The sequence below is a fragment of the Homalodisca vitripennis genome, chromosome 1 (genome assembly GCF_021130785.1).
Source record: "Homalodisca vitripennis isolate AUS2020 chromosome 1, UT_GWSS_2.1, whole genome shotgun sequence".
NCBI classification, from domain to species: Eukaryota; Metazoa; Arthropoda; class Insecta; order Hemiptera; family Cicadellidae; genus Homalodisca; species Homalodisca vitripennis.
This window is the reverse complement of record NC_060207.1, coordinates 77,729,761-77,741,899: the sequence shown is the minus strand read 5'-3', so window position 1 is coordinate 77,741,899 and position 12,139 is coordinate 77,729,761. Positions and strand designations below refer to the sequence as shown.

General features: G+C 30.5%; 1 protein-coding gene across 1 annotated transcript; it reads left to right on the top strand.

Moving 5' to 3' along the window:
• Nucleotides 1–2,489: 2,489 nt before the first annotated feature.
• On the top strand, nucleotides 2,490–11,998 carry LOC124365249 (tubulin beta chain). The gene is made up of 5 exons (XM_046821217.1): nucleotides 2,490–2,662; nucleotides 7,927–8,262; nucleotides 9,340–9,468; nucleotides 10,612–10,811; nucleotides 11,286–11,998. Exons 1-5 carry the CDS (start codon nucleotides 2,606–2,608, stop codon nucleotides 11,893–11,895), a joined length of 1,332 nt encoding a protein of 443 aa, XP_046677173.1. The 5' UTR covers nucleotides 2,490–2,605; the 3' UTR covers nucleotides 11,896–11,998.
• Nucleotides 11,999–12,139: the final 141 nt, after the last annotated feature.

The window sequence follows — 12,139 nt, the reverse complement described above, 5'->3', positions numbered from 1 at the left end:
AATGATTTATTTTTCACATATCCATTCACATATTATATTTGGTATCTCATTATATGGATCCACATCAATAAAAAATTTAAATTCAATTTTAGTGATACAAAAAAAAGCAATTCGTGTCATTTTAAAACTTAAATGGAATGAAAGTGTGAAGGATCACTTTCCTCAACTGGGTATCATGACGGTTTACAGTGCATATATATATATATATATATATATATATATATATATATATATATATATATATGAACCTATAATGTCAGTGATGAACCGTACTCATAGCTTAGGCAAGAGTGGTGAGACCCATAATTATAATACAAGAACTAGAAATAATATGGCAGTAGCTCAACATAACTTACACTTTTTCTGTAAAAAAACAATATACATAGGAGCTAAATCTTTTAATTTGCTGCCAAGCAATATAAAATTAATAGAAAATAATAAATTATTTAAAAATAAACTTAAAAGCTATCTGACTGAAATGCCGTTGTACTCCTTTTCTGAATTTTATACAATTCACAATAGTTTTTACAATCATTAAAATTACAATGTATTATATTTAGTTAGATACTAATGTAAATCATATTTAGTAAACTTAACCATTTACTTTCTTAATCATATGACGCCATTCATGTACACCATGTGTAACAATCGAATAAAGATTTTTCTGATTCTGATTCTCGCGAGCGCGCGCCCACACACCCACGCGCGCCCATGTATCATGCACTTTTATTTATTCATATTATTTATTATTAATATTATCTCATTATTAATTGTATTTTTACTGCTGTTGTTATTACTGTAATTTAGTGTGTAATAAGGCCTTTGCATTATCAATTTATTTATATTTGTTTTATATTTTTTTTAAATTTAAACCATTCTATAGAATTAATATATTGTAATATCTAGACAATGCATTAATACAACACAAACACAAACCATCCATATTTATGATGGGTATAAATAAATAAGTTGTTCAGGAGGAAGTTGCGTGAGAAGCCGTGAGTAACTGTTACAGGAACCCGTAACAAAATAGTCCATAAATTATTAAATACTAATGCATTTGATGGAGCCAAACCTCCAACATAGGGAAAAGGATTTATACTCTGTTAATATTATAGACCTATTTGTCTTTTTTTAGAAACTAATTGTATTTTTATTTTGGAAACAAAAATACTTTTAAAATAGGTCATACATGAATTAAATCAATTACTATTTGTTAAGTTTAAGGACAAATAAGTAAATAACCAATAGGAAAAGTTTTAAGCTTAGTTAAATTTGTAAATTTTTCGATAATTGCATTTAAATCTTAGTAATTTAATGGGTCGAAAGCATAATACTGCCATTTAAATGCAAATCGAAGTGGTGTGAATGATGAAGCAAGCGCTGAGTGGTGATGCAAAATCAGGTGGCCACTATTTAGCTTGGCTCATCGAGCTGAGATGACAACTACCTGTAATTCCACCTCAGCTGAGAGACATATCAGATATGTACATATCTCCTCTGCCGGAAAAAAGGTTACATGACGTCATGACTTGGCGTGTAAGCAACCTCAGCGTTAAAATCTATCTTTCATATCTCAAAGTAGCCGCTGCCACAGTCCAGCGTTAGTTTTGAAAAATAATAAGATTAAAACGAGCTTCGTACAGTGCGTAATGTTTAGAAACGATTTTCAGCGTTCTATGGTTACAACAATGCTCTGTATATTCTTCATATCCTAACATCTTGTCAAATATTTTATCGTTGTGCTTGCTAGGAACGCCTCGTATTAATAATTAAGTCCTGTGATTAAAAACTAAATTTAACGCCCTCCCATTCCATCTGCGAACATCTCTCTTAACAAATCTCCTTCTTAAATTTCCACGTCATCTATTCATCTTAAATCACTATTATGCATCGATTATCTAGTTTTGATTATTAGCAGAAGATTCATTCACCGATTAAAGCTTTTTTCTGTTGATATTAGAACAAAATTTACGGCAAAAAGGTTCAAATTCCAGGAAGATCTTGCATTTCATTAGACCTTACCATTTCGACAGAAAAAGTGTTTAGCAAGTGCTAATAAGTTTATCCTTTATTTTATTATTTAGGCATATGCAAGATAAAAATGTCGAAACGCGACAATGTTTTTATACATTTCATGTTTCGATAAGAAAATTACGTAATATTCGTTCTAGACTTTTTTTATTTGTATAAAATATTGTATACTTGAACTGATGAAGAACATACAACTTATATAGTACTGATAAGTTCACTATGTGCTGATATTAATTAATACAGATAGCTTTACTACATTACGATTGTTACGTTCTTTGCAAAAAATAGTTCTATAATAAAATAATCAATTCAAATTCGACACAAATACAAATTTATTACAATTTATCGTAATAGAATATAATTACAAAATATTACATATATTTTCTTATTGTAAAGACCTTGGTATGAAAGTCTGCTTTATCTTGTCAAACAATAATGTAGACCTGGCGGATTAATACCCAATCGGCTCAAAATTCATTCGGCGCTCAAAATTATTAGTTCAAAATTGTAAACGAAGAGTACTTAAAATTTCTTGTAAATTAATTTGATTTATCTTTTAAATTCCTGTAAAATGAGGGAAATTGTTCACTTGCAAGCAGGACAGTGTGGGAACCAAATAGGAGCAAAGGTATTAATGGCTAACTTTTATATCAAATTACAGAATTAGGCTAGATTGATTCTTTAGTTTTAGCCTATAAAATCATATTCTAATTGAAATAGTGTTATCATAATCATCCTCTACAGTAATTGTAATTATAACTTAGAATTTTGTGAGGCATAGCCTAATCGATAAAAAGTTGTTTGCTTATATTATATTGTGACCAAGTTTATTCCATGTATTTTGACCAATATATATAACGTTCTGATTATTGCTTAACTGCCTTTTGTTAATTTTTTATTATTTACTATTTATATATTTTACCACACATCTTGTGAGATTGAATCTTCAAGTATATATTTAGTAAAATTGGCTATAACAAAGGGTGAAATCTCCTAAATTAGATCTATGTACCAACTAGCATACTTATTTAGTAATTACGAACTAACTACTAACATATTACGAACTTATTTTAGTTCATTATAAAAAAGATAATCCTATAACATAAGGAGACCATAATAGGCCTATGCAATTTTAGGAGAATTCCACATTGCATATCTGTTTCATAGACCCATTTTTCTCAAATATTGTTTTTCAAAATAGGCTATTGTTACCTAATAATCTCGATAGCCATGTGACTACCTGGGCTAGTTTGTTCTGCGACTACTTGCAACTATTTTTCATTGTAATACTTCTAACTGATATTTTTATTACATTTTTAATGTTATTATTATTGGTTTATGTAGGTATAATGTTTCAGTATGCCATACTGAATTTAGTCCTTGAACGTGACATGTGGCCATTTATAACAAAGTAGTGCCCTTCTACCTAATCCTATCTCTCCACTTGGAGAGATTTTTACCTTCGACCCTAGAACTGGCGGTCATTTCATACTGTAGTGTCGGGCTGTTTTAGAGCTTCGCACAAGGGTTTTTAAAAAAAATTATAAAAAATATTAAAAAAGCAATATATATAAAGGTATATATTTTTGTGGGATGAAACATAGAATAACACTATATTGTAAAATTGACCATACAAAATTTTTACTAAAATCTTTTTTAAATCAAATATAAGTTAAAATTTACGAAAAATATTTCTTAACCCTTTGACTGATCAACAATTTTTTATTTTTTTTCCAAAATGATTTTTAACAGGGTTATCCCTTAATTGATAGGCTAAAATTAGCTTTTTTGTAGTGTTTTACTAGATAATTTGTAGCTTTATTATGTAATATAATAGAAACTTGAAAGTAGTTTTGTTCTTTAGACATTTAAATGGCCTATTAGGAAAAAATATAAAAAAGCCAAAAAATTACTTTAAAATATTTTTTTTCTTACTTTGTCAGTAGTAAACTAAAATAATTTTTTGAAATTTCTTATTGACAGTAATTTATTCTAAAAGTACCGTACGTATTATTGTCAACAAATCCAGAAAATTTGAAGCATATAAGTTAAAACATGCATGACTTATTGGTAAAATAATAAAAATTTACTTACGTGAATTTGAGGCAATCTGTTTGGAAATCTGGAGTCAAACACATTGAATGTTCTATATTAATTAAATTTGTTTGTGAATCCTGTCTTAAAAATACACTTTATTGTCAAAACACAACACTAATAAAAAAGTTATTATTTACAATATTTACAGTTTTTTAGTTTTTATAATTTCAGTGGCAAACATGCTTGCCGAGGCATTCAGCATGTACTCCAAGACCACACCTTACACACACTGTCTGAGACCTCCGCTTCTTTCCTTCAGCATGATTGTCACCTGAACAGGTTCGGCACAGTTTTTCCTTCTTCTCAGGTAATTTCCTGAATCCGAAACCAACTGATGGACCATCACCACCACCCCGGACATTTTGCGGGATTTGCTTACTTGCAAGCCATTCCGAAGAAAGATCTCCTATCACTTCTTTCATGAACTCAGCTCTCTTCAGTTGGGCGTTAAAGTTCGATGTCGAAACGTAGTATATAAAAGGATGATTGTTATTTTTTAAATTAATTAGATATATTTCTCTATCAATTGAAATATAGTAAGATTTATTTGGCAAAGTATTAACGCTGAAATAAATTTATAATGCAACAACGATATATCGTTGCATATCAATTTTCGCCCGAAACATCAACAACGATATATCGTTGTGTATCACTTTTCGGTAAATTCACTCACAACGATATATCGTTGCGTATCAGTCAAAGGGTTAAATTTGGGACCATACCTAGCAAATTAAGTTATGTGAGAAATATTTAAAAGTAAGATAGCCATTCTGTGTCAAATTTTATCTGGTTTCAGAAAAACGTAAACATTATACACATTTATGAAAGCACCATAAAGTTATACAACAAAAAGCTGCGATGCCCATAAATTCTGAAAATCGGGTGAATACATAAGACTTTGGTAAAACAAGTTTTTCTAATACATACATATGTCCATATACATGTCCATGAATACATATGTTATATGGCATATTTCCTTACTCAGAATGAAATAAACTTTACAGCACCAATGAAATAATTTCCATAAATTATTTTTTGAAAAGTAAAAAAGTTACATTTTACCATTATTCAAAACTTTTGCAAAAACTTTTCATTCAGCAAAATATAAAATGGGTTTGAAAGCTTGTACTATATCAAAATTTATAAATTTATGGTTTATAAGTAATGGGAAATATGATGCAGTTTTAGAAAACCATTGATATAACTAAATATATGAAAAATACCAAGTTTATAAAATAAAGTATAATAAAGCGCACCAGTCAGAAAAAATGCAAATCTACAATAAAATACACAGTATTACTAAATTAGCTTATCTTTCTTTTAATACCATAAAACTTATCTGTTGTTTAGCATTTTTCTTCCTGAATCCAATGGTGCATGAATTAAATCGATACGTTGCCGGAGTATATTGTAAAAAGTAATTATACGAGGGAATTTTTGACCAACAAAATTTTGTGGATTAACAGTTGGAGGGTCAAACTCAATTTTCTAATAATTGTTGTTATAGCAGAAAACTAATATACCAAATGTGTTTGTGTGAATATGAATCTAGGTACTGTTATAAATGCATTTTTCACAGCTTAACATAAGAGACACTAAAAAAACACACATAGTTCTCTCACCATTGTTCTCCTAACTTTGTGGATTAAAAGTCACGATACCACATTAAATTTTTTGCATTTTAATAATTGTGTTTATTCACAGAAAAACAATTCTTTCATGCCAGCGTTAGGATTTTTTTCTGAAAGGAAATTTCACTCATATAATAAGTATACAAGAGGTTCAAAAACACTTTATCTTTTACGTAGCTAATGCTGAATGCATGTCTTAAAACATGTTTAGTAATAAAGTGATTAATAAAGCTGGATATAAATGTGTGAAATGAAATTATAACTAATGGCTTAATAGATTGAGTCTTTCATTAACTTTAAATTTGTAACTAACCAAAGAGTTTAAAACTCTTTTTTTTATTTGGCAAAATTAAAAAGAGAATCTAAGAAATACTACAAAATAAGTGTATAAGGTATTGACAATAAAGTAATTTGTTGATGATCAGAAAATTTACACTGAATTGATTTTTAGGGCTGTACAAAATATCAACAACATGTGATTTGGCAATTTACATTGCAATTAACATGAGTACTATTCAACCAATCATGACAATCAGTTTTCTGTCATGAGATTGCATTGTCTGTCTATGGATTGTATTGTGTCTTCCAGCAATCCATTTTACATTTTGATACTACTTTAATTTGGACCAAATTTAATCTGGTTCTCATTTATATGTTTGAAAAACACACAAGCATGCAGTAATTTGCAAACTTACCCTATTGTTAGGTCTAGTGTGCACTGGAAAAATTAATACGGTTATAAATATAGCCATTCCTTAATATTGGATGAGTTGTGTAAGTATTAAAGGAAAATTTATATTTAGTGCAGATTGTACAATATAATGGGCATTGACAAAAGTATAATAATTTTGGAATCAAATAAAAAAGTCAGTTATTACATATAACTCTTGTTATTGAAAACAGTAAATTTCACTATCAAACTCAAAATATAATAAGTAAGTTAGGTGTTTCAATTAATTTTTTATACTTATACCTTTTTTATTCAGGCTAGTAAACAAATTATTGTTATACTTAAAACCAAATAAAAAAATCAGATGGATAGAATTTGAGAATAAAAGGTTAAAGGTGATTCCAAATTAATAAATAAAGTCCTAGAAGATTCCTACATAATGATACATTAAGATTATATATTACTAGATAGTCCGTATGAAAACGGGTCCCTTGATCTAGTTTTAGAGCTTCCTTCTCTCCTAAACTCTCCCATGTTTTAGTGGAGGTAAACACAATTGCTAAGTTTAAATTTATTGAGATTCAGTCCTTCTCCTCTTACCAATGGCACAGTATAGCGGGTACAATAGTTATCACAAGATAACCAGATCAAGCAACGTCGAGGGTGGCTGATGCTTGGATGGGTGACCGCTGAGCGATCCTGTCCATGCAAGGAGCCTGCCTACCCAGCCATTGGTGGTGGTTCAGAAGTCACCTTTAAGACTTTGGTCTTCGAGTTAAGTGTTAGAGAGGGCTTCTTAGCCCTAACTTCACCTGTTAAAATAAGACATTTTTACCTTACTTCTTTCTAAAATAACATAGGCTAATTAATTTACTATTGATATTAAGGCTTATAAAACCATTTGCCTATTTTTTGCTGATTATTACAATAGATAACAAATAAATAAGCTTACAATATTGAGTTTTTTCTAAGATATTTTTGGATTTGCAATATTCAGCTTAGAATTTTTTTAATTTTCCATTTACCATTTCAGTATAGAAATAAATGTTACTATCATCATGGGTACTCAAAAGATATAGTGCTGGATTTTAATTGTAGACGTTTTAGTATGCAAGTAAGAAAATATTCAACATTTTACAAAATTATGTTTTCACCTTTTTACATATAATTTAAACATAATATTTGATGGGTGGGTGCTGAGATACAATAAAACTTGTTAATTAACTGTGCTATGAATAACATATTTTGTTTTTAGAATGGAAAAATTTGTGATTTTCATGAGTAATAATGTTGTCTTTGAATAATAGAAAGGGGATTCCCCACAAGTGTTCAATTCTCACTTTTTAAAGCTACCATTATAACTCACATTGGGCAAGAGAGACAGGTTAGTCGTTTTTGAAATTTTTGTTTACAACTCGTTACAAATATCACAGATTTAATTTTACATCTTGCTGTTGATATGACATTTAAAATAACATGTAACACACTTTTCAGTTTTGGGAAGTAATATCAGAAGAGCATGGTATTGGTCCTGATGGTCGGGCTAAAGAACAAACATCTCTCCAAAAAGAGCGTATTAGCGTTTATTACAATGAATCCTCGAGTTCCAAGTATGTCCCAAGAGCCGTACTTGTTGATCTCGAGCCAGGAACCATGGACTCAATCCGATCTGGTGCCATCGGTAAGATGTTCCGCCCAGACAATTTCATTTTTGGGCAAACAGGAGCTGGAAACAATTGGGCTAAAGGACACTATACTGAGGGTGCTGAACTTGTTGATCAAGTTATGGACATTGTAAGAAAAGAGGCAGAAAACTGTGACTGCTTACAAGTAAGTTTACAGAAATAGAATATACAGTTTGTTACAAACATTCTCACATACATCCTGTTAACATGTAACTATACATTAAAACAGTACTTTTACACTAAAATTCATGTTAAAAATACTCACTGGCAAATATTTTGAACTATGGATATAAATGTGGACATTAAGATGTATACCCCTGAAAAGTATCATTACAAATTGAATTAAAAATACTCAATTTATAATTGTATCTTATTTCAAACTTCAGTCAACATTTACCATATTTGTAATATTTTTCTACATAGTGAGTGAAATTCATATTTGCTTCCTCAGATAACCTTACAGGTAACTTCCCTAACCTGCTAAGACCTGTTTGATTGTTAGCTGTGTGCACCACTTCACTCATCAGAAAGTCAATCACACAGCTTGACTCTGTCGCAGAATGTATCAGGTTTACAGTATTTCTCATCAGTGTTGCAAATCTGCTCTTGTGCAAAAATCCATTCCTCATTGCATAGAGCGTGTTGGTGTTGCATAAAATATTATGCTGTTTATTGCAATAACTGTGCAATAGACAATCATCAGTTACACAGTAAACCTTCGATCTAGACCATTGATGAAGCAACATTTACTAAGAGACTGTTGACACGCACACTACATAATCGGTACTCCTATTCAGTTTCACTGTGAAAGTTAATTGATTCAAAAAAATTATTATTAAAAACTACTAAAAACCAATTAAAATCTTATTTCTATGTATTTTTTACTAGAATAACTACTGTCTTTGTTTTGGCTTTAATAATTTTTTTTAAATTTTATTGTATAACAGTAATAATATGAGCAAATTAAAAAAAACTTTATCAAGTGACAGATATAGACTAAAATAGAAAAATACACAAGTTCAATTCAAAAATATTTTGTTGTTGATCAAATATGCATCTATGACTCTTGTGATTTGTTCAGAAAACAAATTTAAACACTGAAATGTAATTTTAGTTCTGAAATAAGAACATTCTATACTAAGTTTTAATTTGACTATTGACTTGGTTTAATGTGTCGTGTTAACACTTAAGAAATTACTAATTCAAACCTTGTTCATTTTAGGGTTTTCAAATGACACATTCTTTGGGAGGTGGTACGGGCTCTGGCATGGGCACTTTGTTGATCAATCGAATGAGAGAGGAGTACCCCGACAGGATAATGAACACATTCAGCGTAGTTCCATCTCCCAAAGTGAGTAATACACGTGAACGTTGCCTTTGAGTGCTACAAAATTGTAATCTAATTAACCTCTCTTTGAAGTTATTACAGAACAATTTTTAAAGAAATTTCATAACATTTTAACAATTGGTTTGTAATTTGTTTGAAATCTTTCCATTTAGCTCAAAACAATTGTTAAATAAATTAGCAAACATGAATGTCTGGACATTTAGAACTACATGGATACTGGATGAGAAGTAAATTGATGATGGGTGTAACAGACAGACACAAATGTGACTCTAGTGATTGTACTAACCAATGGGGGATGAACCACTAGCTTGTTTGAGGTTTTGATAACAGCTGGTTGTAACTGGCCAGTATTATTAACATAATTATTATATAGTAACATTAATTAATATTAAAAGTAGAAATTATAATAAGAGTATTGTTGTAAATACTATACTGTCATAATATTTTTATTTTTAAAGTTCAGTAGTACAACTGAGTCAGTGGTTGCACAGCTTTAAGACAGTGGACTTTGGGTCAGAGTAACAGATAACAGTGATATGTTCTTTCTGCTTGTCTGTAACTTGGGTGTCTTTTAACAGTACTATCAACCTACAAACCCTCTTCCTAATTATGTTTGATGAGAGGCTATGTCCAGGGCTATGGCCCACAGAGGCAGGAAGAATTTCAGCCTGTTCTTTATGAAAAATTTTAAAAGAATATTAAGAAAAGCATGTGGTTCTAATTATGAGTTATTAGTTTACTCTTTGCATTTGTTTACTCTTTATATTGAGGCAGAACATTTTTAGTAATTGGTACAGTTTAAATACTATTATTCTGTAGCAAAGCATGTTAATGGTTAAGAATTTAAGTACTACCAATTTTTGGCAGTACTATAATGTCCAACTTTTAGTATGTATTAATACAAATATATTATTCAGGAGTGTTGTAAGTTGCTTCCTGTGAACTACAACCTTTTCATAATTTTAACTCAACCAGTTAAATTTAGTAAAATATAATTTTTCACTCACTTGTGTTAACAAAATAGTAACGATTCCAATTCTTAAAGTGAATGATAGAAAAATAGTAAGTCACACATCACATAAATATTTAAAAATACAATATTTATCAAATATCAGGAGTATTGGTAATAGATTAATCTGATTTCAGGTGTCTGACACTGTTGTTGAGCCATACAATGCCACTCTATCGGTCCATCAGTTGGTGGAGAACACAGACGAGACGTACTGTATCGACAACGAAGCTCTCTATGACATCTGCTTCAGGACTCTCAAGATCCCCAACCCCACATATGGAGACCTCAATCACTTGGTCTCTTCAACTATGTCTGGTGTCACCACATGCCTCAGGTGATCTGTGTTAATAAATTATAGTAGCGTTTACTAAATCAGCAAAACTGAAATTTACATTAGGTGTGAAGGTATGTGATAAAATAAATCGCTGTCCTTTTTCTAAAAGTATAAGTAAATTATTACAATTTTATATTAATTTAATAGAGCAAAATCTAGGAGAATAAATATTACAAAATTGAGAAAAGGCAAATCATGAAATAGGAACTATAAATAATTCAAATGTAACTTGTACATTAACATGAATATACAAGTGTAGAGGTGTCTAGACAATAGCACAAAAATGACATTGAAATTTTTAAAAAGTAACCATTTATTAGTTTTAATTATGTTTCTATATTGTTTCAAGTTTTAATTGTCTTGATCAGCTCTTTCAAAGAATACAATTTTATCTTCATTATAACATCAATCATAACATAGGGATATATCTGTGTTTATATTTTAAAATGTTGCAGTTAAACATGTTTGTTTTAGATTTCCTGGCCAATTGAATTCAGACCTGAGAAAACTAGCAGTGAACATGGTTCCTTTCCCTCGTCTGCACTTCTTCATGCCAGGCTTTGCTCCCCTTACATCACCCAATGCTGCACAGTACTGTGCTCTAACAGTCCCTGAGTTGGTCCAGCAGATGTTCGATGCCAAGAACATGATGGCGGCGGCCGACCCCCGTCACGGCAGATACCTCACAGTTGCGGCAATTTTCAGGGGGAAAATCTCCATGAAAGAGATTGATGAGCAAATGTTACATGTTCAGAACAAGAATTCCCAATTCTTTGTGGAGTGGATTCCAAATAACTGTAAGACAGCTGTTTGTGATATACCACCTAAAGGTTTAAAAATGTCAGCGACTTTCATCGGTAACACTACTTCTATCCAAGAGATTTTTAAGAGGCTATCTGAACAATTCGCCGCAATGTTTAGGAGAAAAGCCTTTTTACACTGGTACACGGGTGAGGGGATGGATGAGTTGGAATTTACAGAAGCTGAGTCAAATATGCATGATTTAGTGTCAGAGTACCAGCAGTATCAGGAAGCAACTGTGAATGATGATGGTGATTTTGAAGAGGAAGAGCAAGAAGCCTAAAAAACATTGTTTCAATTCCTCATGTAATTTATGTACATTAAAACACATGTATATTTTTAGCACATGTATTTGTATATAATATAATTTTAATCTACAAACCTTTGATGACCTTCGTTTTATTAAAATATTTATACTGATAGATCATAATTATCTAATGTTAATGTTATGATGGAAATGACATAGAAAAATATAAATGACATCTTCCTAAGCACTCATTACTCAACATGAGATATCATGTACAAGC